At 40.1% G+C, this 23,862-nt stretch overlaps 1 protein-coding gene across 8 annotated transcripts in view; it reads right to left on the reverse strand.

Moving 5' to 3' along the window:
* Window positions 1-23,862, reverse strand: part of col12a1b (collagen, type XII, alpha 1b) — a 120,013-nt gene that overhangs the window by 84,621 nt on the left and 11,530 nt on the right. For all 8 annotated transcript variants that reach the window (XR_009806898.1, XR_009806895.1, XR_009806896.1 and 5 more), the window contains 2 exons: window positions 13,152-13,430; window positions 12,805-13,080 (listed from right to left, as the gene is read on the reverse strand). Coding sequence is in view for 1 of the 8 variants with exons in the window: in XM_061901386.1 (XP_061757370.1) it covers window positions 12,805-13,080; window positions 13,152-13,430 (555 nt within the window). In the remaining 7 variants the exon portion in view is untranslated. The remainder of the gene's footprint in view (window positions 1-12,804; window positions 13,081-13,151; window positions 13,431-23,862) is intronic.

Consider the following 23,862-nt stretch of genomic DNA (forward strand, 5'->3'; position numbering starts at 1 on the left):
AATCTCATTTCAGTAGGCCTTTAAGGTGGTACTTGGAGAGCCAAGATTTTTCCAAGGAGGTATTGGTGAAATAAGTTTGAGAAGCACTGTCATAGGGGATAGCAAATGGAATATCATATGGAATAACATGGAATATCACAAGGAATATTATAGGGAATATCACATGACAAATATCAAATGGAATATCACATTGAATATGATATAAAATAAATATGGAAGAGAACATGAAATGTCATGTGGGATAACATATGGAATATGAAGGAATACCATAGAGCAGTGATTCTCAAATTGTGGTACGTGTATAGCTTGGTTGGTAGAGCGGCCATGCCAGCAACTTGAGGGTTGCAGTTTCGATCCCCGCTTCCGCCTTCCTAGTCAATGCTGTTGTGTCCTTGGGCAAGACACTTTAACAACCTGCTCCCAGTGCCACCCACAATGGTTTAATTGTAACTTAGATATTGGGTTTCCCTATGTAAAGCGCTTTGAGTCACATGAGGAAAAAGCACTATATAAATATAATTCACTTCACTTCACGTGTCCCACGAGTTTCTACGTGGCTTCCAACTAGTGGTACGCTAAAGAATCACTTGATTAAAGTACCGTGTATTATTTTCCTATATTCAAACACAGTGTTAACGTTCAAACTGTGTCTAATGTTACAGTGGCCAAAATATTAAATACTATTGTTAAATAAAACTTCCGTCTATTTCTTAAATAAACATGTGGGCCTACTACGTTACTGTGTCTTAATGTTGGTTATTATGGTAGTACTGGGAGGGCCAAGTTTTTTTCTGAGGTGGTACTTAGTGGAAAAAGTTTAAGAAGCACTGTCATTGGGGATAACACATGAAATATCACATAAAATATCACATTGAACGTACAGCGTGATATGTCACATGGAATATCAAATTAAACACCAAATTAAATATGACATGGAATATCACATGAAATATTACATATCACAATATCGTATGGAAAAAAATATGGAATATCCTATGGAATAGCATGGAATGTAATATGGAATATCACATGGAACATCATATGGAATACCACATGGAATATCACATGAAATCACATATGGAATACAACAAGGAATATAAAATGCAATTTTACATGGAATACCACAAGCAAAATAACATTAAATCCCATATAAAATATCACATGGAATATCATATGCAATATCACATGAAATACCTAATTTATTTCCACATGGATTACCATATGCAATATCATGTGGTTTATGTCACTTGGAATAGCATATTGATAATCAAATGAAATACCATATAGAATATCACCTGGAATATATGGAATACTATACAGAATACAATATGGAATACCACATGGGACATATGCAATATCAAATAGAATACCGCACAGAATAGCACATGGTATATCATTACACAACTCATATTGAATATCATATGGATTACCACATGGAATATTACAGAATATCACATGGGATATCATATGGCATGTAACATGGACTATCATATGAAATATCACACATAATGTCAAATGAAAAACAAACCCCGTTTGCATAAGAGTTGGGTAATTGTGTTAGATGTAAATATAAATGAATACAATGATTTGCAAATCATTTTCAACCCATATTCAGTTGAATATGCTACAAAGACAATATATTTGATGTTCAAACTAATAAACTTTTTTTTTGCAAATAATAATTAACTTAGAATTTCATGGCTGCAACACGTGCCAAAGTAGTTGGGAAAGGGCCTGTTCACCACTGTGTTACATCACCTTTTCTTTTAACAACACTCAATTCAAAAGCCAGCATCTGTGATGGTATGGGGGTGCATTAGTGCCCAAGGTATGGGAAACTTACACATCTGTGAAGGCACCATTAATGCTGAAAGGTACATACAGGTTTTGGAACAACATATGCTGCCATCTAGGCACCATCTTTTTCATGGACACCCCTGCTTATTTCAGCAAGACAATGCCAAGCCACATTCAGCAAGTGGTACAACAGCGTGGCTTCGTAAAACAAGAGTGCAGGTACTTTCCTGGCCCGCCTGCAGTCCAGACCTGTATCCCATCGAAAATGTGTGGCGCATTATGAAGCGTAAAATACGACAGCGGAGACCCCGGACTGTTGAACGACTGAAGCTCTACATAAAACAAGAATGGGAAAGAATTTCACTTGCAAAGCTTCAACAATTAGTTTCCTCAGTTCCCAAACATTTATTGAGTGTTGTTCAAAGAAAAGGTGATGTAACACAGTGGTGAACATGCCCTTTCCCAACTACTTTGGCACGTGTTGAGGCCATGAAATTCTAAATTAATTATTATATGCAAAAAATAAATTAAGTTCATGAGTTTGAACATCAAATATATTGTCTTTGTAGTGCATTCAATTGAATATGGGTTGAAAATGATTTGGAAATCATTGCAATCCACTTATATTGACATCTAACACAATTTCCCAACTCATATGCAAACAGCGTTTGTACCAAATGGAATATCAAATGGACTAATAGGGAATATCACATGGAATACCATATGAAATGTTATAGGAATTTAATATGGAATACCAAATGAAATAACGTGGTATCAAATGAAATATTACAATGTCAGTCATAATAGCACATGGAACATCATATCACATAGCTTATATTGAATATCATATGTAATATCATATTGGATATCATTAGTATTATCATATTGGATATCATATAGAGTATTATGTGGAACACAGTATGGAATGTTACATGGAATATCACACAGAATATCACATGAAACCACATATAGAATATCACATGGAATATCGAATGGAATACCACACAGACTATTACATGGAAAACCGAATGGAATATAATACGAAATACTCCATGGAATATTATATGAAATCACATACAGAATATCACATGGAATATCATATGCAATATAATATGGAATATCACATTGATTATTATATACAAGGTCAAATAGAAATTCATATGGAATATAATATGAATACCATATAGAATATCATATTGAATATTAAATAGTCTATCATGGAATATAATATGAACTAACATATGGAATATCACATAGAATATCATATGAAATATCATACAGAATATAATATGAAATACCACATGAGATAGATTAAATGTCCTGGTATTACAATGACCTGTATGAATGACACATGGAAGATCATATGCAATATCATATTAGATATCATATGCAATGGAATATATTTTAGAATATCATATGGCATGACATATCACATGGAAAATTACATGGGATAGCCACAGCAACATTGAATATCATTTGTAATATATTTCTGTGTGCATGCGGCAGCTGGTCTTGTTTGTCAATGAAAGACTGCAAAATGACAATACAAAGAGAAACACATTGATGGTGAAAAAATTGATGTGGTTTAGTGAACTGTCATAACATTTTTGTGGTTTGTGGAAAAGAGCAGCAAAAAGACATCAGTCCATCAGCCGCTAATAGTCACTGTTAAATATCGATGTTTCCTCACAAGTTGAGCAGATGAATAACTAAAATACAACTATACATAAAACACGTGGTTAGCTAACAAGCGCAGCAAGAAGCTAGCTTGTAGAAAACATTTAGCGTGAGTAAAATCTGCTGCTTGCAGTGGAAAGTCTGCTGGCGTCCTGCACTGTGTAAACTTGGCTCCTCCACATGTTCCATCTTCCATCAGACATTTTAAAGAACCCAGAGGAGCGTGGGATGACTCAGCACTTTTTACACGGGTGGCCCAGATGGAGAAAAGTGTTGTGTTATCTTTTTAAAACCGCCAGTCTGTCAAAGTCAGTAAGGAAAGGAAAGAGAGCGACAAGGCGCCACATCACATCACATCAGAAAAAAGGTGATCAAGATATTTGCTAACCAACTGTAACGCTGGGGTTACTGAAGTTAACTAGGGAAGACTCAAAATTTCTTTTGACGACAGACAAGCAGGATTAACTCTTTTCTGAGGTGTCGGAAATTACAAAATGATTTGGCTTGTCCTGTTTAGAGGTGGGGGAAATAATCGATTTTTAGATAAATCGCAATTTGGACAAGGATGATTATGAAATTGATTAGCAAAGGTCAATCATCTATATATTATTTGCAAATAAAGTAATGCAGACAGTTCTAACATTTAGCTGATTGCAGCGAGCCAACTCACTGAGAGATCCAACGAGCTCCTTTATATTAGGGCACTTAAGTTCCAGTTTTGCACACATTTCCATTCAATAAATAAATGTGATGGGAATTTCTTATTACAAATGCACTATTTCTAAAAGTGCAAGTGATAAGCACTTATTGAGTGAAACAAAAAGAAATGTAAAACTGCATCAATATACATAAAATAAAGATGCATAAATAATTTAATTTTAATCAAATCGTAGCTCCTGAATCGTAATTGAATCTGGTCCTGTTTCATGTCCAATCCAGTGTCTTCTCCAAAGCTTGGGAAGCCTTTCTATCCAAGTTCCCACTGAAATCTGGAAGTGCATTTTGGGCTTCTTTCAAATGAGATTTGAAAGAAAAGACTGCTAAACCTGGGAACAGACAAGTCTTCTTCTCTAGCTCCACTTGACTTCTAACGTTCCACATTTCCTGTTCCCCCTCCAACACAAAGTGACTAAGCAGAGTTCTCCTCACTAGATATGAAGTGAACAATCTTCCATGTCTCCAGGCCCCAGCAGTCCATGAATGCAACACAGCGGAACAAATGGACTCAACGCATCGGAGCCAGCGGAGAGAGCTTCATTCCAAACAAGCGCTCACAAGCAGCGTGAAGTTGCCAGAAGTTTAAGTCATCGCACATTTTTTTAAAGGGCCACTACTATGCAAAAACAACCTTTTTTATCTATTGGTACCTGTTTTTGTGTATTTGGGATCTGCATAATTCTCAAAAAATTTGAATTCAAACCGTGGAGGCATTGCGAAGATATTTATAAAACAATTATGCCTTCCTTCATACTTCCTCTGAACGAGCTTTTAAGAACTTGCCCGATTTGTGAATTTTTTTTAAATTGCTGACTTCAGCGAATGTCTCCGTATATGGTAAAGTTTTGCCCTTAGAGCTTTGCATGAGTCTTCCATTGTAGTCAATAAGATCTTTCTTTGTTGCTATCCGATTGTAATGGGGCGGACTTTCTTATACAGGCACATGCATTCTACGCTGCTGCAATTAAATTTTTTTAGCATATAGTTCTAACTAATATCTGTCAGTAGACTTCAAACGGAAGTGCTAAAAACTATTAACATGGCTGTCGGGGAAAGACGTACTCGGGAGAGGAACATAAATAAGACTGCCCACAAAACGGCACATCCTCAACAGACGTTCAGAAAGCAACGAAAAGATGGCTTGTGAAACATAACATATGCAAAATGTAAACCACAAGGAAATGTTTTAAATGTAGAAAAAAATCATAATATGACTTCTTTGAACTCACGTCTTCATCTTCACGACAGAATTCCTGAGATGGCTTTTCTTTTTCATTCTATTCCCTAACCTGAAGCCAACATGTTAGACTCCAGATCACCTAATGTGTGTACACTCGACATTTTAGGTAGATAAATCAACTTTTATTAAATACACAATGTACTTACTTAAGTGTACTAAAATGACACATATTTTGGTGTTGGTGAAGGGTTGTTGAAAGGTGTTGTGCTGAATGCTAACACAACTAATGTGTGTGATCAGTAGGGATGGGACTTGTTAAGATTTTCACGATTCTGATTCCATTTTCAATGCTGCTTAACGATTTGGGTCTATACCTGTTCTCTTACGGATTGTCAATTGTATAAAAGGATAACAAACAACTTGTGTTTTACAGAGGTTCCCCAGAAAAAAGGTTTTCAACATAACTATAATATAATAATAACCTAAATAGTCCATAGTAGAAATAAACAAATATTACATACAATCATTATTTTTTAAATAATATATGAGGCAACCACTCAAAAGTAAAACTCTGCCAGCTAGTGACAAATACAAGCAAGTCAAGTCCAATTAAACTGTGCATTGTGCAATTCTGCAACCATCAGCTATAAACATTAATATCGCAGGGCATTCAATCAATCGCAACTGCAATGTTTGACTAACCAATCTAAGTCTATGAACACCAACTGATTAAACTTACTCGGATCAGAGGTGAAACGTTTTCTAAGACAAACCAAACAGTACAGTTATGATCGTTTGAATGGCCTAAGACAGGGGTCGGCAACCTTTCAACTTAAAGAGCCATTTTGACCCGTTTCACAAAATAAAGAAAACAATGGGAGCCACAAAACTCTTTTGAAATTTAAAATCAAATAACACAGCGTACAAACTTTTTTTTTGCTTTGTTCTATGTATAAACCAGGGGTCTCAGACACGCGGCCGCACCTTTATATGAAAATTTAATTAGTGCGGCCCGCGAGTTTTAATTGAATGCCGCTTGACAACATCACAATTGCCATCCATCCCAATTTATCCGGGAGACTCCCAAATTTCAGGGCAACTGTTCTCTCGAATGTCTGCTGATTTTCACCCAAACGAAAATATTAAGGGCGTTCTGTGATGACATTGCGCTTAACACCCTCTACAACCGTAACAAACAGCTTGTCAGCCCATTTACATATTGTACGTGACTTCTGCAGACACACGTAAGTGACTGCAAGGCATACTTGTTTAACAGCTATACAGGTCACACTGAGGGTGGCCGAATAAACAACTTTAACACTCTTACTAATATGCGCCAAACTGTAAACCCACAACAAACAAGAATGACAAACACATTTCGGGATAAAATCCGCACCGTAACACAACATCAACACAACAGAATAGATACCCAGAATCCCATGCATCCCTAACTCTTCCGGGCTACATTATACACCCACGCCCCCCCAACCGACGCACGGAGGGTGGCAATTATGCAGCTGAGCCACATTAGAGTGATCAAAGGGCCGCATGCGGCTCCGGAGCCGCGGGTTGCCGACCCCTGCCCTAAGATGACAATGACCTGGATAAATGAGAACATCCATAGACAATAAAAATTAACAATTTTTTTGCAGCAAATTAAGCATATCCGTTTTTTTTAATGACTAATCACGGTGTCTCCACAGTGGAGAACAATTCTCAGACAGGGAGAAGGCGTGCAGCCTGACAGTCAGACACGTTGTTTTCACAATTTGCATAAGTATTAATTTCACGTTTAAAGTTAATAATAGCAGCTTTTACTATGACAGGCAGTGTTAGTTAGTTAATTATAGGGATGTAAAGATATGACCAGAATTATCACAGCTACTATTATCATCAGAATTTGAATCATTATCAGATTTATTGGCCAAGTATGTTTAACACAAAATGAATATGACTTGGTAGACTGTGATCTGTTTGTTCAATGCAGAAAACAGAATAGTGGAATGTGCTCAAAAATGTATTATACACATACTAAAATCTTATGAGCAAGTCATTTTTTAAATTCCTTAAATTAAATAGACACACTAATAGAAAACCCATTGCTGTATTTTAAAAGTTTTTTATTTGTAATGCTTCACTGATAACGTTTTAGTCTTAGTATTTTATCTGTTTTAATGGCAAATATTTTATTGTTTTGAATATGGGTTTTTACTGTAGCATGTCAAAGCGTAATAAATATAATCTATTATTTATTATTTTGATGTAGTCGTACTCTGTTCAGCGGTCCTTAAATACATCGTGAAAAACCACTGTCTTTTTTACTTTGAGGAAAGATCGATCGCACTGAGAGACACTAAGGGCCGGATTTACTAAAGGTTTGCAAATACTAAAACATGTGCAAACTTGATAGCACACGCAAAGGTGATCTACTAAACGTGTGCAAATTGGATTGTCTGTTAAAATGCCAGTAGAGTGGAAAAACAAGTTGCCTCTATATAGGATAGGATAGGATAGGATAGGTCTTTATTGTCATTGCACAAGCATAACAAAACTTTATAGAAGCTATTATCGTATATATTAGATTTATGAGGGATGAATAGAGATGATCTAAATGGTATCAATCTTACAGAGATTCCCAAGCAATTTTAAGAGCTAATGAGAAAGCCAGTCACAAGATCGCGTGACTTCACACTAAGGACTAGAGCTGCAGCTATCGAATATTTAAGTAATTGAGTATTATATAGGATATACCAATTGTTTAATCGAGTAATCGAATAAATCATATTTTTGCTTAAAAAAACTAAACTTTTTTTTTTTTTTTGGTCCCGTTCAGATTCTCAGGCAAATCATACGAACTTGTGCTAGTGTGGTATGCGAGCTCCACTTTGCAATGTTTGCATACTACTACTGCGTTTTCCTTCGATTTTAGTGTGAAGTGTTCCCACACCTTAGACAACTTTTGTCGCTTCTTAATTCCCTCATTTTGCTATGGCTTTTGTCCACTGCTTTCTGCGGCGTCTGCCATTGCGAGTTATGTCGGCGAAGAAGATTTCTAAACTCAAGCATATTTAAAAGAGCGGTGCAGGGGGCATATGATCTGTGAGGTAAACACACTGGGCAATACCTAAAAAGTCCGTGCGAAATGCCCACACGAACACAAACATATTCAAAAACACATATTTGGGGTTAAAACGACCTCGATGCACACAAGTGTAGATTTAAAACTGTCTATGTCTACACACAAACACATACAGATGCTGTCATGCACATTTTGTCCAATCAGAAGCCTGAAAAAAGCAGCAATGTCTGACTTGGTGGCATTACACCTCTTATTATATTTATTTTGACATACTTTAGACGTACAATGGCATGTACATTATCTTTAAAACCGGCCTGCACCTCCACAGAACCCTGGGAACATTATTAAAGAGTGAATGCACGCCATTGCTGCTGAAACCCAACACTCATAGAATTATAACACATTGAGCAACATGGTGATGTGTACATTATTTCTAAAATCAGCAAGTACTAACAAAAACTTTTTGCATGTTAAGTCTCTATATAAAGTGCACGGACATGCGTGTACGGCTGCACAACTCTACTGGAATTATAAAGCATTTAATAATCAAAATAGTGATATGGTACATGTGTAATGAACTGCATAGTGTCTTTAACATCAGTACACACTACAAGGGCGACGCTACATTGTTTTTTTAGTTGCTTTTTACGCGCGAGCACGGTCACACCCGGCCCCATCTACAAGAATGGAGGCAAGACATGTAAGTTAACATCACAAGGACTAAAAACATAACATAATGTTGCACCTTTCTTAAAACACAGAGCAAAAAGTCTTGCTTGTCAAAGTTGTCCCATCAGCTGGAGGTTCCACAGCGATTGTATCCAAAACAGGAGTGTCGCAAAACCCATTTTGATGTGTCTTTTTTATTATTGTTCACTGAAAATAGCTGCATGTTTACGTTCAAACATACATTAAGCCCTCAACACTGCAGCAAGGCAGTGTTGTTAAGCTTGGAAATGACAGCGTACAACCGTGATGTCATCACAAGTCTCCGCTGAGAGGCGAGTTTTGCATCTCTACACTTTGGCCAGCGTTTGTAAAAGTCTGCGTCTTTAAAGAGAAAAGTATGCGTCTGCGTGTGGAAAAGAGGCCTAAACGCAGAGATAAGTATGCCTTTATTATGTATCTGTGTTCGTGATGACATGGCCTTAACGAGGCAAAATGCCATAAAGAAAAATGCTTGCGACGCCACGAGACAGCAAAAATTCCTTGAATATATTTTGTAATCGAATTACTCGAGTTATCGTTTCCGCTCTACTAGGAACCCCAGATCCCTTCCCCATTAACAAGAATGCTAATCAACAGACTTTGTGAGAGCCAACAACGATTACTTTGGGAAAAATGATGATCCAAGACTTTATATTTTTGACAAACACTTACTCTAATATTTCCACTCTCGCTGGAATGCCGACTGACGGTACACTCACATAATTCCATTTAGATGAAAAATCAATCACAATACTCAAAAAGGATTAAAAAAAAGTTGCTGCAACAAGCGTCTTCTTAGCTACTCTGGGGAATGTACAATTCAGTAGGTCCATGGCCACATTTCTCTACTACCAGGTGAGAAATTCATTAATTACAATCTAGAATTTACTTTTAGCAAGTTTAAGACAAAGCTAAAGCAGTCGCCGGCTTATAATTTGTCAATAAGAGCAGCGTAAGCTAGCGTTAGCTCACTACTATCAATGAACCGCTAAAATAGTCCGTCTGCGTTGGCGCTTATAATGACAATATCACTCATATTTGGTTAATTTTCAGGTCACGACATGTAAATGGTGTGTTGTTGGCAGTTTTTGGATGTTTTCAGAGTGGGTAAAATGAGCGCAACTGAGGACACCTAATCTGTTGACCAAATTTTTAGGCATATATTTATGATTTTGAATGCTTAAAAAAAACTAAACCATGTGTGTTCTTGACTTACATAAGGATTGTGAATGTGTCAAAACCAGCAGCATAAGCTAGTGTTATCTCACTGCTATCAATGCGCCGCTAAAATAGTCACTCTGCATTGGCGCTTATAATAAATAACATTATCACTCATATTTGGTTAATTTTCAGGTCACGAGTATTGTTGGCGGTTTCTGGATGTTTTTAGAGAGGATGAGTGCAACAGAGGACCCTCGATCTGTTGACATAATTGTTAGCTATTTATTTAAAAACATATGTGTTCTTGACTTACTAATGATTGTGAATGATGAACGGCACATCTCTTATAAATTTTGGCATATTTCCAAAATGACTCATCCAATAACATGGTCAGAGTGCAGAAGTGTCTCCATTGTGATGTCAATCTACAGAAGGTGAGTGGACCATTAAAACTAGCTGACTGAATTTGTGGCATCTTTTGACATTTTAGACGGTATTTTCACATACTTTGCGTATTTTCAATACTATGATATGATATGGTTTAATGGATACAATTAAACACAAATAAGCATATAAAGTCAACTGTTTTTTCCACTCTACTGGTACGTTAATTGAGCAGAATCAGGTTTGTCATCCATTTTGCGTCTCTGTCTTCATAATATGCAATATATATGCTGATTATCCAAACGTCCACAGTACTGGGAGGAGAAGATGCAAATATAATTATACAGCACTCTCAATGTGATTTATCAACACTTATCACTGTTTTGCGAGCATATTTGGTGTTTTATTGAGCATGTTTCAAAAGGATGTGCAAACTGACACATTGCCACATTTGGCTGCAGAAACAGTGCTCCGTCCTACATGTGTGTGTCAACATTTTGGTGGATGGTCAAAAATTTAAATAAAGGACATATCGTCTATTCAGTTATTTCATTTTCTAATGTTATCACAATATTCTAAAATCTCCATAATTATTTTTGAGCGCGGCCAACGCTGCTGCTCACTGCTGCTGGCCTCCCAGGGGGTGGAACAATGGGATGAGTGAAATATAGAGGGTAAGTTCCATCCATCCATCCATCCATTTTCTACCGCTTATTCCCTTTTGGGGTCGTTCATCACACCTAATATGTGTGTGGTACTTTAACTTTAACTTGTATTGCTGCTGTACAACTTATGGGGCTCATTAAAATGAATTTAATTGATACGTTGTGGTGATTGGTGCTGGAGTTTTTTTTTTAAATGCCGTTCGATTTTTTATTTACGAAATATATTACTGTAATATACCTCCTACATAAAAAGACGTCTTTACGGAGCATTTTCTTGCATTTTAGTCATTCCAGACCCACAAATGCGCTGGTGATTCAAGCCACAGCCTCGCCCACTCAATGTGAAAGTGAAAGGAAATTGCCAGAAAGTGTCAGTGTGCATATGTTTCTGTTGTTGAGATTGCAAAGCAAAAACGTGTTACAGATTACAGATGTGTGTTGCTGATAACACATCGCACACAGGTTGTAGCATGTTAACATGAATGTGAATGTAATGATAGTCTTTGTGTTAAAAGCCCTTTATGTACACAAATTCCTGATTTAAATAAAGCGGCCTGCACAACTTTTCAATTGCGCATGCATTGTTGGTAGAACAGATCCAACACGCCCACTCATATTGCACGGTATTTTATTTTTTGCATACAGTGTCTCGCGAGTGGTATTGGGATCTTAGTAAATCAGGCCCTGGGAGAGCACAGTTTGTAGGTTCGATGTGCACAATTAAATATCTTACTTAGTCAGATAGCAATGTGTTTATACAAGTTTAGATTGGGGTTTGTCATTTCTTAATGGGGAAATACGTTAATGACTCTTTTTTTCATGTTAGCATTTAACCTTGCGGCAGTCAATGAATTTATCAAAGTTCTTTTATCGATCTCCGTTTTTTAATAATTACAATTTAAAACAGTACCACTAACCGTCAGGAGTTTTATTGTGGTTATCATTGTTACCATTTATCGTTACTTCTCAAGTTAGTTACTTGCAGTATTAACAGCAGACGACGTGCTGACATCACCACTAGTGCTACTGGTGGAGATTCACTTCCGGCTCGAACGGGATTGAAAACGTGCCATTCATTCAATGTTTTTGTTATTGTGTGTGCTAATGTTTCAGGTAGTAATTCCTCTCTTTGATGAAATATCCACTTTGCAAATATTGCTTGTTATATCGTTGTCATTCTTTCCGGTGAATAACTCTCCAGTTTTTGTGCCACTTCCGCACCGTGTAATGACGTCATGCGTGCCCAAAGGAATTCATTGGGGAATCGTATGACAAAACCGGCAAATCATTCCCAGTATTTGAAACACTGGGAGCCAGATCTAGACAAGAACCGGTTTTGGAATCCCACCCCTAGTAATCATTGTAGCACACAAACAGCAGTAACTACAGCAGACCATGACTGTGTCAACATGGTAACAAGAAACATAAATCCTCACCTTCTTTAGTGGTGCCATGCGTCTGTAGTGGCGGTCCAGAGGCTGACTGGTACTCAGCAGCGACAATGACCAGATAAGTGGTCTGAGGTTGGAGCCCCTGCAGCACGATGGTGGTCTCATCACCGAGCGTAGTCACCTCTGCCTTGGCCCCTGCTTCACCGACAGGTTCAAAGGTCAAGTGGTAGCGGATTACTGCTCCTCTTGCCGGCTGCCACGACACCCGGAAGCTGTCCGTGGTCTCCTCGGACACTCTCAGGTTGCGAACTGGACTTAGTTCTGTGAGCAACAGGCAACACTTTAATTGCATGCGTGGACCACCGATCTGAAGCAATTAGAACATCACTTACCCTCAAGGGTGGTCTTGTAGCCACTCAGGGGCAAACTGTCGCCCCGGTCATACTGAGCAGAGATGTTGACTTGGTAGCGTGTAAGGGGGGTCAGGTACGGTAGGATGGCAGTGAGAGTGTCCCCGGGTACAGACATGGACACCAAATGGCCGTCGGGGTTCTCCGCAGGCTTAAACTGAACCAAATAGGACTCCACGTCGGTGGCGTCCATCTCCCATGAGGTACGCATGCTTCTCGAGGTGACCTCAGAGAAGGACAGGTCTCTGGGCTGAACCAGCTCTGAAGATGTGTGAAAAGGTAAAATGTCACATTGACGTTTACAAAGTTCATACACAAACTACTACAGCAAAGGTGTTTATAGTGACCATCAAGGGAAAGTGCAGGTTGGCAGCCATTTTGAGTAAGTATTTGCAATGGTTGGAGCCATGAAAACTCAGGCGAGACTAGACAGTAGAGAACTCCTGCTTTCTGACTGGTAAAAATTTTGGAGGCAAATGCTCATTGGCACAGGATAAAATGATGTAAGTGTAGTGCGTACAACACCACCTGCCAGACTGGAGTAGGTTTATGTAAACCGTGAGCGAGCGTCATAGCTAATTGCTGTTATTTATTAAACCGTTAAAGTGTAAAGTAAAGTTCTGTGTGTGTGTATCTGACGTGTGCCTACATTTAACCAACTAAGAAAGACACCGCACAATTTAAACTAATCAGAAACAACGTACAGCTGAGAAGCGTGAATGAGAGACGCCAAGAACCGCCTAACGTTGTTTCTTGTCTTCCATTATTGATGAAATGTAGGCGCAGTGGATTGATGGCTCGGTCTGGTATTGGTTATTTTGATCAATCAATCAGAGTTACTCGAACTACGGCAAGCTGCGAAAACTAAAGTTTATAATTGTGAAAAAATGTAAGTAGTGAACAGGGAATATAAGTGTAAAAAATGTCAAGTGTGGTGTGTAGCGTGAGAAAGGGTTTATTTGCGTGACTGTCAGGCTCAAAGTATGAAGCACAAGTGTTTGAGCATGGTACATCGTTGTTGACTTCAAAGCAGAATAACATAATCAGTGATTGCATGCGCCGACTAGTGGAGAGGATAAGGAAAAGCAAGGGAGAGTTATAGACAGACAACTCTTTTTACAAGTTCAAATTGCTGAACAGACAGATCGAAATAACCAATTTCAGACCAAGTCATCAATCCACTGTGCCTACATTTTACCAACCACGGAAGAAACTATGCAATTTAAACCAATCAGATACAATGTAAGGCGGGTCTTAGCGTCTCGCTTTCACACACCTCAGCTGTACGTTGTTTGTGATTGTTTAAAATTGTGTAGTCTTTCGTGGTTGGTTAAATGTAGGCACACCTCAGTTACACACAAACAGATTGTATTACACGCAAGCACTTCTGAATGTGCGTGCACGTTGTATTATTACACGATCATCAATCTGGGTGCGCTTGCTCAAATCTTACACGGCAGAAGGGTCGTAAAAGACACGTGTAAGTAGACAGCCTATCTATGGTTCTTTTTTGATTAGGGACAGATAGACAACACACGTAGGTGAATTTAAAACACACTTACGCGGATATAAAAATCACATGTATACGGATCTGAATATACACACTCAGATTTATATACAAACACAAAAATTAGTACACACACGCACACTATTTGGCATATACGCGCACAGATCGAGAAACACTTTTGCAAATAATTTTGACACAATAACACTTCCATGGTGGTGTCTTTCAAATTATGTTGCAGCCGCCATCAAAAAGTGATACCTTTAGTTTCGAAATACTGATTTAGATATCAAATAAAACCCCTAATAAAATAACCACTTACTTGTTAGGCCAGTGAAAAGTCAACTCTTCTTCATTTTGAAAGATTTACTTTAAGTCATCTTCCTTAGGTTTTAAAAATTATTAAACTGTGCATGCAAGTGACAGCGTGGACACATTGAGGCCACATTGGTGCATGTGCGCGTTTATACTGGAGTCTGATGAAAATCACACTGGTGGTGTAAACAGTCAGCGAGAAAAAAATCTGATCTCAAAAAAATCTAATTTAGGCCACTTTGACCTACAGTGTAAACATAGTTTATGACTTTAGCTCCAAACTTCTTCTCTGTGTTTGAGATTGGGATGAGTGCTACAAGTTGCAGAAAAGTGTATTACAATTGAGTACCGCTGCTGCCCATACGGACGACAGCTGAGAAAAACACATTATTTGGCGGCCATCTAGAAGAAAATCTGTAGTATTTGTTTTCAATGACAAATACAGTATCTTATCTTATGTTATGTTACATTATCATTGCGCCTTTATCCTAAAAAGAGTAAATGAAATAATACCAACAAATAAGACTCCTATCAAAACCATGCATCCGTGCAGCACATTCTGATAATAGTGAAAAATAAGGATGTCAATTTTGCAACAACACATTAACTCAATTACAATGTTTGGGGTGATGATTTAATTCAGAATTGATTTTTGATCCAAACCGTTTCTTGCAACATGTTATTTGGTATATAAATTATGATTTAAAAAAATATATTTTTGGCTGCTGATATATGGCATAACATTCAGTGAGTAATGGAAGGTAATGTATAGCTTGAAAATGTGTTGTTAAATCGATTCTTGAACATTTTAATCGATTAAGAACTGTAATAAATAGTAATCCTGATTCTAATGGTTATACATTTTTCAGGGACCACTATTAGTGGCCGGTATAAGGAGTAAACAAAATTATTCTGAATGCAAATTATGTGGGAACTATAGTCACGATTTAGAACACTACTTTTCTATGCTGACATTGTTTTCCTAAAACAGGTTTGAATATCTATATTGATGTCACCGTCACCACTGGTCTGCTAGGTAGCCAGCAGTAGCACACTCCATGCTAGCTGAGTGCTGCTATCAATCCTTAATAAAAGAACAAGAGGTCATCATGGCGAATATGACAAAAATTTGACTGATGTACTGTAATCATTATGGATGTGATCAATATGATAAATGTGACTCTAGATGTGATAAATAGATGTGAATTAGGGTTGGGCGATATAAATGGTATACGATATAAATTGTATACATTTGTTCGATTATAACGTTTTTAATACTATTGTCATACGGTGATAATGTATGTTGATGAAACCGTCAAGCTAAGTTCTGCAAATTTAACAGCGACAGGCAAACAGTATCATGTCCAGTATCTGGTCGATACTACAGTGGTTAGATCTACATTTTTTAATGTCAAAAATGTATTTGTCGTTTTTGTTATTGTTGACAGACTCAGGAAGACTTCAAGGCCAAAAACCAAAGGATTTAAATCAGAGCCTCAGCCAATAGTAGGAAATAATTACAATATTTAATTATGGGCCTGCTGCAATGCAAGCGCCGATTCACATCCTGCAAGCAGCAGTGAATGGGCGCCTGCAATGCAAGCAGCCCATATTATTACTGCTCATACTTCAAACTTTATTGTTATAGTTCCTACCTAGCTGCCTAGTCAACAGACAGCAATGTGTCATGTTCAATGGAACACTTTCAAATATTAAGACATAATGCGGACGTTGTACCGATCCGTTTTGGTGAAGAAGGAGCTGAGCCGGAAGGCAAAGCTCTCAATTTACCGGTCGATCTACGTTCCCATCCTCACCTATGGTCATGAGCTTTGGGTCATGACCGAAAGGATAAGATCACGGGTACAAGCAGCCGAAATGAGTTTCCTCCGCCGTGTGGCGGGGCTCTCCCTTAGAGATAGGGTGAGAAGCTCTGCCATCCGGGAGGAACTCAAAGTAAAGCCGCTGCTCCTTCACATCGAGAGGAGCCAGATGAGGTGGTCCGGGCATCTGGTCAGGATGCCACCCGAACGCCTCCCTAGGGAGGTGTTTAGTGCACGTCCAACCGGTAGGAGGCCACGGGGAAGACCCAGGACACGTTGGGAAGACTATGTCTCCCGGCTGGCCTGGGAACGCCTCGGGATCCCCCGGGAAGAGCTAGACGAAGTGGCTGGGGAGAGGGAAGTCTGGGTTTCCCTGCTTAGGCTGTTGCCCCCGCGACCCGACCTCGGATAAGCGGAAGAAGATGGATGGATGGATGGATATATTGTGGTATTCCCCAGGGAAGTTTCGTGGGACCTTTATTATACTCAATATTTGTAAATGATATGTCATGTATTTTAAAGAATGGTTGCTGTGCAATTTATGCAGATAACACAACAATATATGCTTATGCAAATAATTGCACAGACCGGAGCAGTATACTACAAGACGAGGTCTTGCGGATTACTAAATGGGTTACAGAAAATAAATGATAAATAAATGATAAATGGGTTGTACTTGTATAGCGCTTTTCTACCTTCAAGGTACTCAAAGCGCTTTGACACTACTTCCACATTTACCCATTCACACACACATTCACACACTGATGGAGGGAGCTGCCATGCAAGGCGCCAACCAGTACCCATCAGGAGCTGGGTGAAATAAGATGAAACTTAATATTTGGGACGGCGTGGCACAGTGGAAGAGTGGCCGTGCGCAACCCGAGGGTCCCTGGTTGAATCCCTTCCTAGTACCAACCTCGTCACGTCCATTGTGTCCTGAGCAAGACACTTCACCCTTGCTCCTGATGGGTGCTGGTTAGCGCCTTGCATGGCAGCTCCCTCCATCAGTATGTGAATGTGTGTGTGAATGGGTAAATGTGGAAGTAGTGTCAAAGCGCTTTGAGTACCTTGACGGTAGAAAAGCGCTATACAAGTACAACCCATTTATTTATTTATTTATTTATTTCCAAAACAAAATGTCTTGTTATTTGCTCAAAACATGCTCAGAGAATGGAATGCATATTAAGCGTTTCTTAGAATAGAATTCATATTGAACAAGTTAAAGAAGCCAGATTGCCGGGAGTTACAATAGATGAAAGACAATCTTGAGCCACTCACATTATTAATAAGATAGTAACAAAAATGAGCAGAAGTCAATCATAAGACAAAGTGCCTATTTTTTAACTAACACAACCTACAATCCCTTGTAATGTCACATCTTGACTACTGCCCAGCAATCTGGTCTAATGCATTTAAACAAGAACTAAATCAAATCCAGTTTACCCAAAACAGAGCTGCGGGACTAGCTCTCCATTGCTCATTTAGGACCGGCATTGAGATAATGCATAATGCATTGTCATGGATGAGAGTTGGTGAAAGACTAGCTTGTAGTGTGATTCTATTTTTTAAGAACATCTATACATATGCTTATCTGTATTCTCAGCTGTTGCATGCAGTCACAACTATTGTACCAGGCTAGTCCTGACAGGTGCTCTCACCCACCTTAAACCCAAAACGGATGTTTTGAAAAAGACTGTTATGTATAGGGCAATCACTTACTGGAATCGAATCCCACAATATCTGGTATCAATCACCAGCAGAGTGGGTTTTAAAAATAAGACTGAGAGGAGAAGAATTGCGGAAAGAGATTATTCTTGATTGTACCTAATGTCATGACTGGTTAATTTATATTCTTTTGACTCATTTTTTGCTTAAATTCATTCTTGTTTCTGGATATCGTTTTTATATTGATATTTTCTTGATTTTGTATGTACTCTACGTCATATTTTATCCATTATGGTACTTTTTTGTCACTTTTTGGTACACTAATACGTATATTGTATGCCATTGGTTCTTTTGTTTTATTTTTGCAAAAAATATATATCTATTTTTATATTGCTCTTTTTTATCTTTGGTATTAATATTATTATGAAACTCCAAGTTATTGTTTTTTTGTTTTTTGTTGTTGCTATATTTTTATTACAACATTTTATTTTTGATCATGTTATAATGCTTCGAAATCTTTTGTTTTGTGATTGTGTGATGTTTTTTGCCTGGACCCCAGGAAGAATAGTTTCCACTGTGGTGTAGACTAATGGGGATTCTTAATAAACTAAACTAAATCTCTTACGTCTAATATGAGACAAACAGGCCAACGAACCCCCACATGAGTTATACTGTAGCAGAACGCTCCAATCTGCAAGATTACCTCCTCTTGTAGCTCAGTCATTCTTTCAGTTAGCTCTGTGTTTAACGTCTCATTTTGTTCACCGACTTGTGTACTTTCACCCTGGCTAAAAAATGTTTTCGTTCATTGTTTGGTTTTGGCTTAATGGCCATCGGAAGGAGGTGAGCGCTATCGGAGTTCCTCCATTAAAGCGGATGGCGTCCACTCTAACTTACTAGAGCGTGTAAGCCCCGAAAATACACTTTTCTTTTGGTGAACAACCAGGCCTCACGGCCACATCTGTTATCGCATTGACATGTGTTTCGGTGAAATTGTTGACACACATGTCCTCTCTCAGAAAATCTAATTTGTATGGAGGTCATTTGTCTCATTTCGTTTCTGTTGGCCCACAAAGCCAAGAAAGTCAGCTATATTTTTCATTGACTTCAATGTTAGATGTCGGCTGGAAAAAACAAAAAACATAAAAATTATATTTTTCTACTCGCTTGAACTCGGACGTTTTTCCATTTATTGGAAATCTGAGAACATGGAACGTTCCTCAAACCCTTGAGGCGTTTACGGATTTTACGAAAAGTCGATATCTCAAAGTGTTTGCCCACAATCATACTGTTCAGCATGAAGTTTTTCAACAAATCCTGCATAAACTGCTGCGTCATTGTGTAATAGTGGCAGGGTCATCTAATTACGTGTAGTCCTGTGAAGTCACGTGACTGCCCCGCCCCTCAGGTGTCTCAGGCTGTGTCTAAATTTGGCGGCTAAATCCTTTGCAGTGCGCATTTGTGTGGTGCTGACGTCATCGCGGTGCGCGAAGGCTGTCCCAATTAAAAAAAGTTCCAAGTGTCCTTCGAATCCGGCCGAAAAATGTGTCATTTTCTCCCATTAGCAGAAAGGTTGCATTCGTGTACACTTAGTGTCCTGTCATATCCCAAAATTCTTTGCGCGCTAAACTCTGAAAATTATTTTCAACACAAAGACGCCATGCGGAGCGAAAAAAGCCACCTTAAAATGTAAGTACTGTTTTATTTATTCATATAAAACAGCTAAAAAACAGACATGTCAAGTGATGTTCATTTGTGTCAAGATACAAGACTTCGACTGTAATGTTGAGCGACCTCTTTACCCCGAGGGAGAGACATGTGTCCAGCCATTGCAGACAGCTTCCGTGCCCGAAGCTTTTTTCAAAGTTTGAAAGGAAAGCCCGACAACTTCTAATTTATTTTTTTAGATCACCACCTGGTGGTGAGTTGGCTGCGATGGTGGGGGAGGATGCCGGACAGACCTGGGAGGCCCAAACGCATTGGGAGGGTCTGCTGGGAACGTCTGGCAGAGTCTCCTGTCAGACAAAGTTTCAATTCCCACCTCCGGAAGAACTTTGAACATGTCACGAGGGAGGTGCTGGACATTGAGTCCGAGTGGACCATGTTCCGCACCTCTATTGTCGAGGCGGCAGATCGGAGCTGTGGCCGCAAGGTAGTTGGTGCCTGTCGGGGCGGCAATCCTAAAACCCCTTGGTGGACACCAGCGGTGAGGGATGCCGTCAAGCTGAAGAAGGAGTCCTATCGGGTCCTTTTGGCTCATAGGACTCCGGAGGCAGTGGACAGGTACCGACAGGCCAAGCGGTGTGCAGCTTCAGCGGTCGCGGAGGCAAAAACTCGGACATGGGAGGAGTTCGGGGAAGCCATGGAAAACGACTTCCGGACGGCTTCGAAGCGATTCTGGACCACCGTCCGCCGCCTCAGGAAGGGGAAGCAGTGCACTGTCAACACCGTGTATGGTGCGGATGGTGTTCTGCTGACCTCAACTGCGGATGTTGTGGATAGGTGGAAGGAATACTTCGAAGACCTCCTCAATCCCACCAACACGTCTTCCTACGAGGAAGCAGTGCCTGGGGAATCTGTGGTGGACTCTCCTATTTCTGGGGCTGAGGTCGCTGAGGTAGTTAAAAAGCTCCTCGGTGGCAAGGCCCCAGGGGTGGACGAGATCCGCCCGGAGTTCCTTAAGGCTCTGGATGCTGTGGGGCTGTCTTGGTTGACAAGACTTTGCAGCATCGCGTGGACATCGGGGGCGGTACCTCTGGATTGGCAGACCGGGGTGGTGGTTCCTCTCTTTAAGAAGGGGGACCGGAGGGTGTGTTCCAACTATCGTGGGATCACACTCCTCAGCCTTCCCGGTAAGGTTTATTCAGGTGTACTGGAGAGGAGGCTACGCCGGATAGTCGAACCTCGGATTCAGGAGGAACAGTGTGGTTTTCGTCCTGGTCGTGGAACTGTGGACCAGCTCTATACTCTCGGCAGGGTTCTTGAGGGTGCATGGGAGTTTGCCCAACCAGTCTACATGTGCTTTGTGGACTTGGAGAAGGCATTTGACCGTGTCCCTCGGGAAGTCCTGTGGGGAGTGCTCAGAGAGTATGGGGTATCGGACTGTCTTATTGTGGCGGTCCGTTCCCTGTACGATCAGTGCCAGAGCTTGGTCCGCATTGCCGGCAGTAAGTCGAACACATTTCCAGTGAGGGTTGGACTCCGCCAAGGCTGTCCTTTGTCACCGATTCTGTTTGTAACTTTTATGGACAGAATTTCTAGGCGCAGTCAAGGCGTTGAGGGGTTCCGGTTTGGTAACCGCAGGATTAGGTCTCTGCTTTTTGCAGATGATGTGGTCCTGATGGCTTCATCTGACCGGGATCTTCAGCTCTCGCTGGATCAGTTCGCAGCCGAGTGTGAAGCGACCGGAATGAGAATCAGCACCTCCAAGTCCGAGTCCATGGTTCTCGCCCGGAAAAGGGTGGAGTGCCATCTCCGGGTTGGGGAGGAGACCCTGCCCCAAGTGGAGGAGTTCAAGTACCTAGGAGTCTTGTTCACGAGTGAGGGAAGAGTGGATCGTGAGATCGACAGGCGGATCGGTGCGGCGTCTTCAGTAATGCGGACGTTGTACCGATCCGTTGTGGTGAAGAAGGAGCTGAGCCGGAAGGCAAAGCTCTCAATTTACCGGTCGATCTACGTTCCCATCCTCACCTATGGTCATGAGCTTTGGGTCATGACCGAAAGGATAAGATCACGGGTACAAGCGGCCGAAATGAGTTTCCTCCGCCGTGTGGCGGGGCTCTCCCTTAGAGATAGGGTGAGAAGCTCTGCCATCCGGGAGGGACTCAAGGTAAAGCCGCTGCTCCTTCACATCGAGAGGAGCCAGATGAGGTGGTTCGGGCATCTGGTCAGGATGCCACCCGAACGCCTCCCTAGGGAGGTGTTTAGGGCACATCCAACCGGTAGGAGGCCACGGGGAAGACCCAGGACACGTTGGGAAGACTATGTCTCCCGGCTGGCCTGGGAACGCCTCGGGATCCCCCGGGAAGAGCTGGACGAAGTGGCTGGGGAGAGGGAAGTCTGGGTTTCCCTGCTTAGGCTGTTGCCCCCGCGACCCGACCTCGGAAAAGCGGAAGATGATGATGATGATGATCACAACGAGTAATTATGTTCTAATAATGGCTGGTCAGAAAACTGAAGTACTATAAACATCAATCAATGAACAATCATCAATGAACCAATATTGACTATTGCTGTTTTTTGTGCACATTTGCATGTTATATGAAAATGTTCACTTCTATCAACCATTATTGTGATTTTGTTTTTAACTTTTCTGCTTTTTTTTTGACCGTGCAGAATAATCAAGGAGGACTTGGACAACAACAGAGCACAAAGAAATGACACAAACACGATTATACCAGTTTGGATGATCATTTAAAAACTAAGTATTTTTATAACCTATATACATTAACAAAGTCATGTACTGAAACTGTAATTGTTGTGATTGATTTCCTCTGCCTTCATTGCAAATAATTATATGATAATAGTAATATTATACTATTCCAATATTTACTGTTACTGGCTATAACGCTAGCAATGTGACACGATTAGAAAAGGACATTAGTTGTGAATTTAATATTAATAAAGTAACTGCTAAATAAGAGATTGGGATAGGGATAGACCGTGAGGAGTCTTTCTGGGACATCTTCTGGCTTGTCTGCATATTTTTAAAGGTACATATGTCCCACTCCAACAAGCATTCACAAGCATAAAAATGTATCATTATCTAATAATTAGGAATGAGAGCTTTAGAACGCTTATCAAACAAGTGAAACATCTCCATGACAACCATCACCCATGATCATGGAAATCAGACGTGCCGTGAGCTCTTAGCCACTTCCTCTGGAATACGGTAAAGGACCAAGAGAACACAAAAAAATCTATTGGACATTCTTCTCTTCAATTCGTCATTAGTAAACCTCGGGCGACTGAGCATCAGATACACGACATAAATGCAAGGCCGGAGAAAACTGACGTAACCAGGAAGGGTAGGCTCGACGGTCCCAACTAATATCACTCCAGACGCTGCTGGAGGACTCTCACCAGGACCCACACTTTGTCGACCGCATGGGCTGGGTCCTTGGAAGGATGCAGCCCCCGAATTGAGACATAGCTCATGTCTGGTGTCTGTACAGGGGCATAACTAAAAGTTCAACGGGAACACAACATAGACAGACAAGAGGGCCAACCCAGTACAAAAATCATGTTTTTTTTAAAAATGCGCTGGAGTCGAGCAAGTTTGGAATGCACGATAACTGTTAACATACTTGTGAAAACGTTAGCATGCGAGCTTTTTTTTCCCAGCGTCTGTCATATTAGCATGCTAACATTTTATGCTAGCTTTTTT

Source organism: Nerophis ophidion, linkage group LG05 (genome assembly GCF_033978795.1).
Source record: "Nerophis ophidion isolate RoL-2023_Sa linkage group LG05, RoL_Noph_v1.0, whole genome shotgun sequence".
Taxonomy (NCBI): Eukaryota; Metazoa; Chordata; class Actinopteri; order Syngnathiformes; family Syngnathidae; genus Nerophis; species Nerophis ophidion.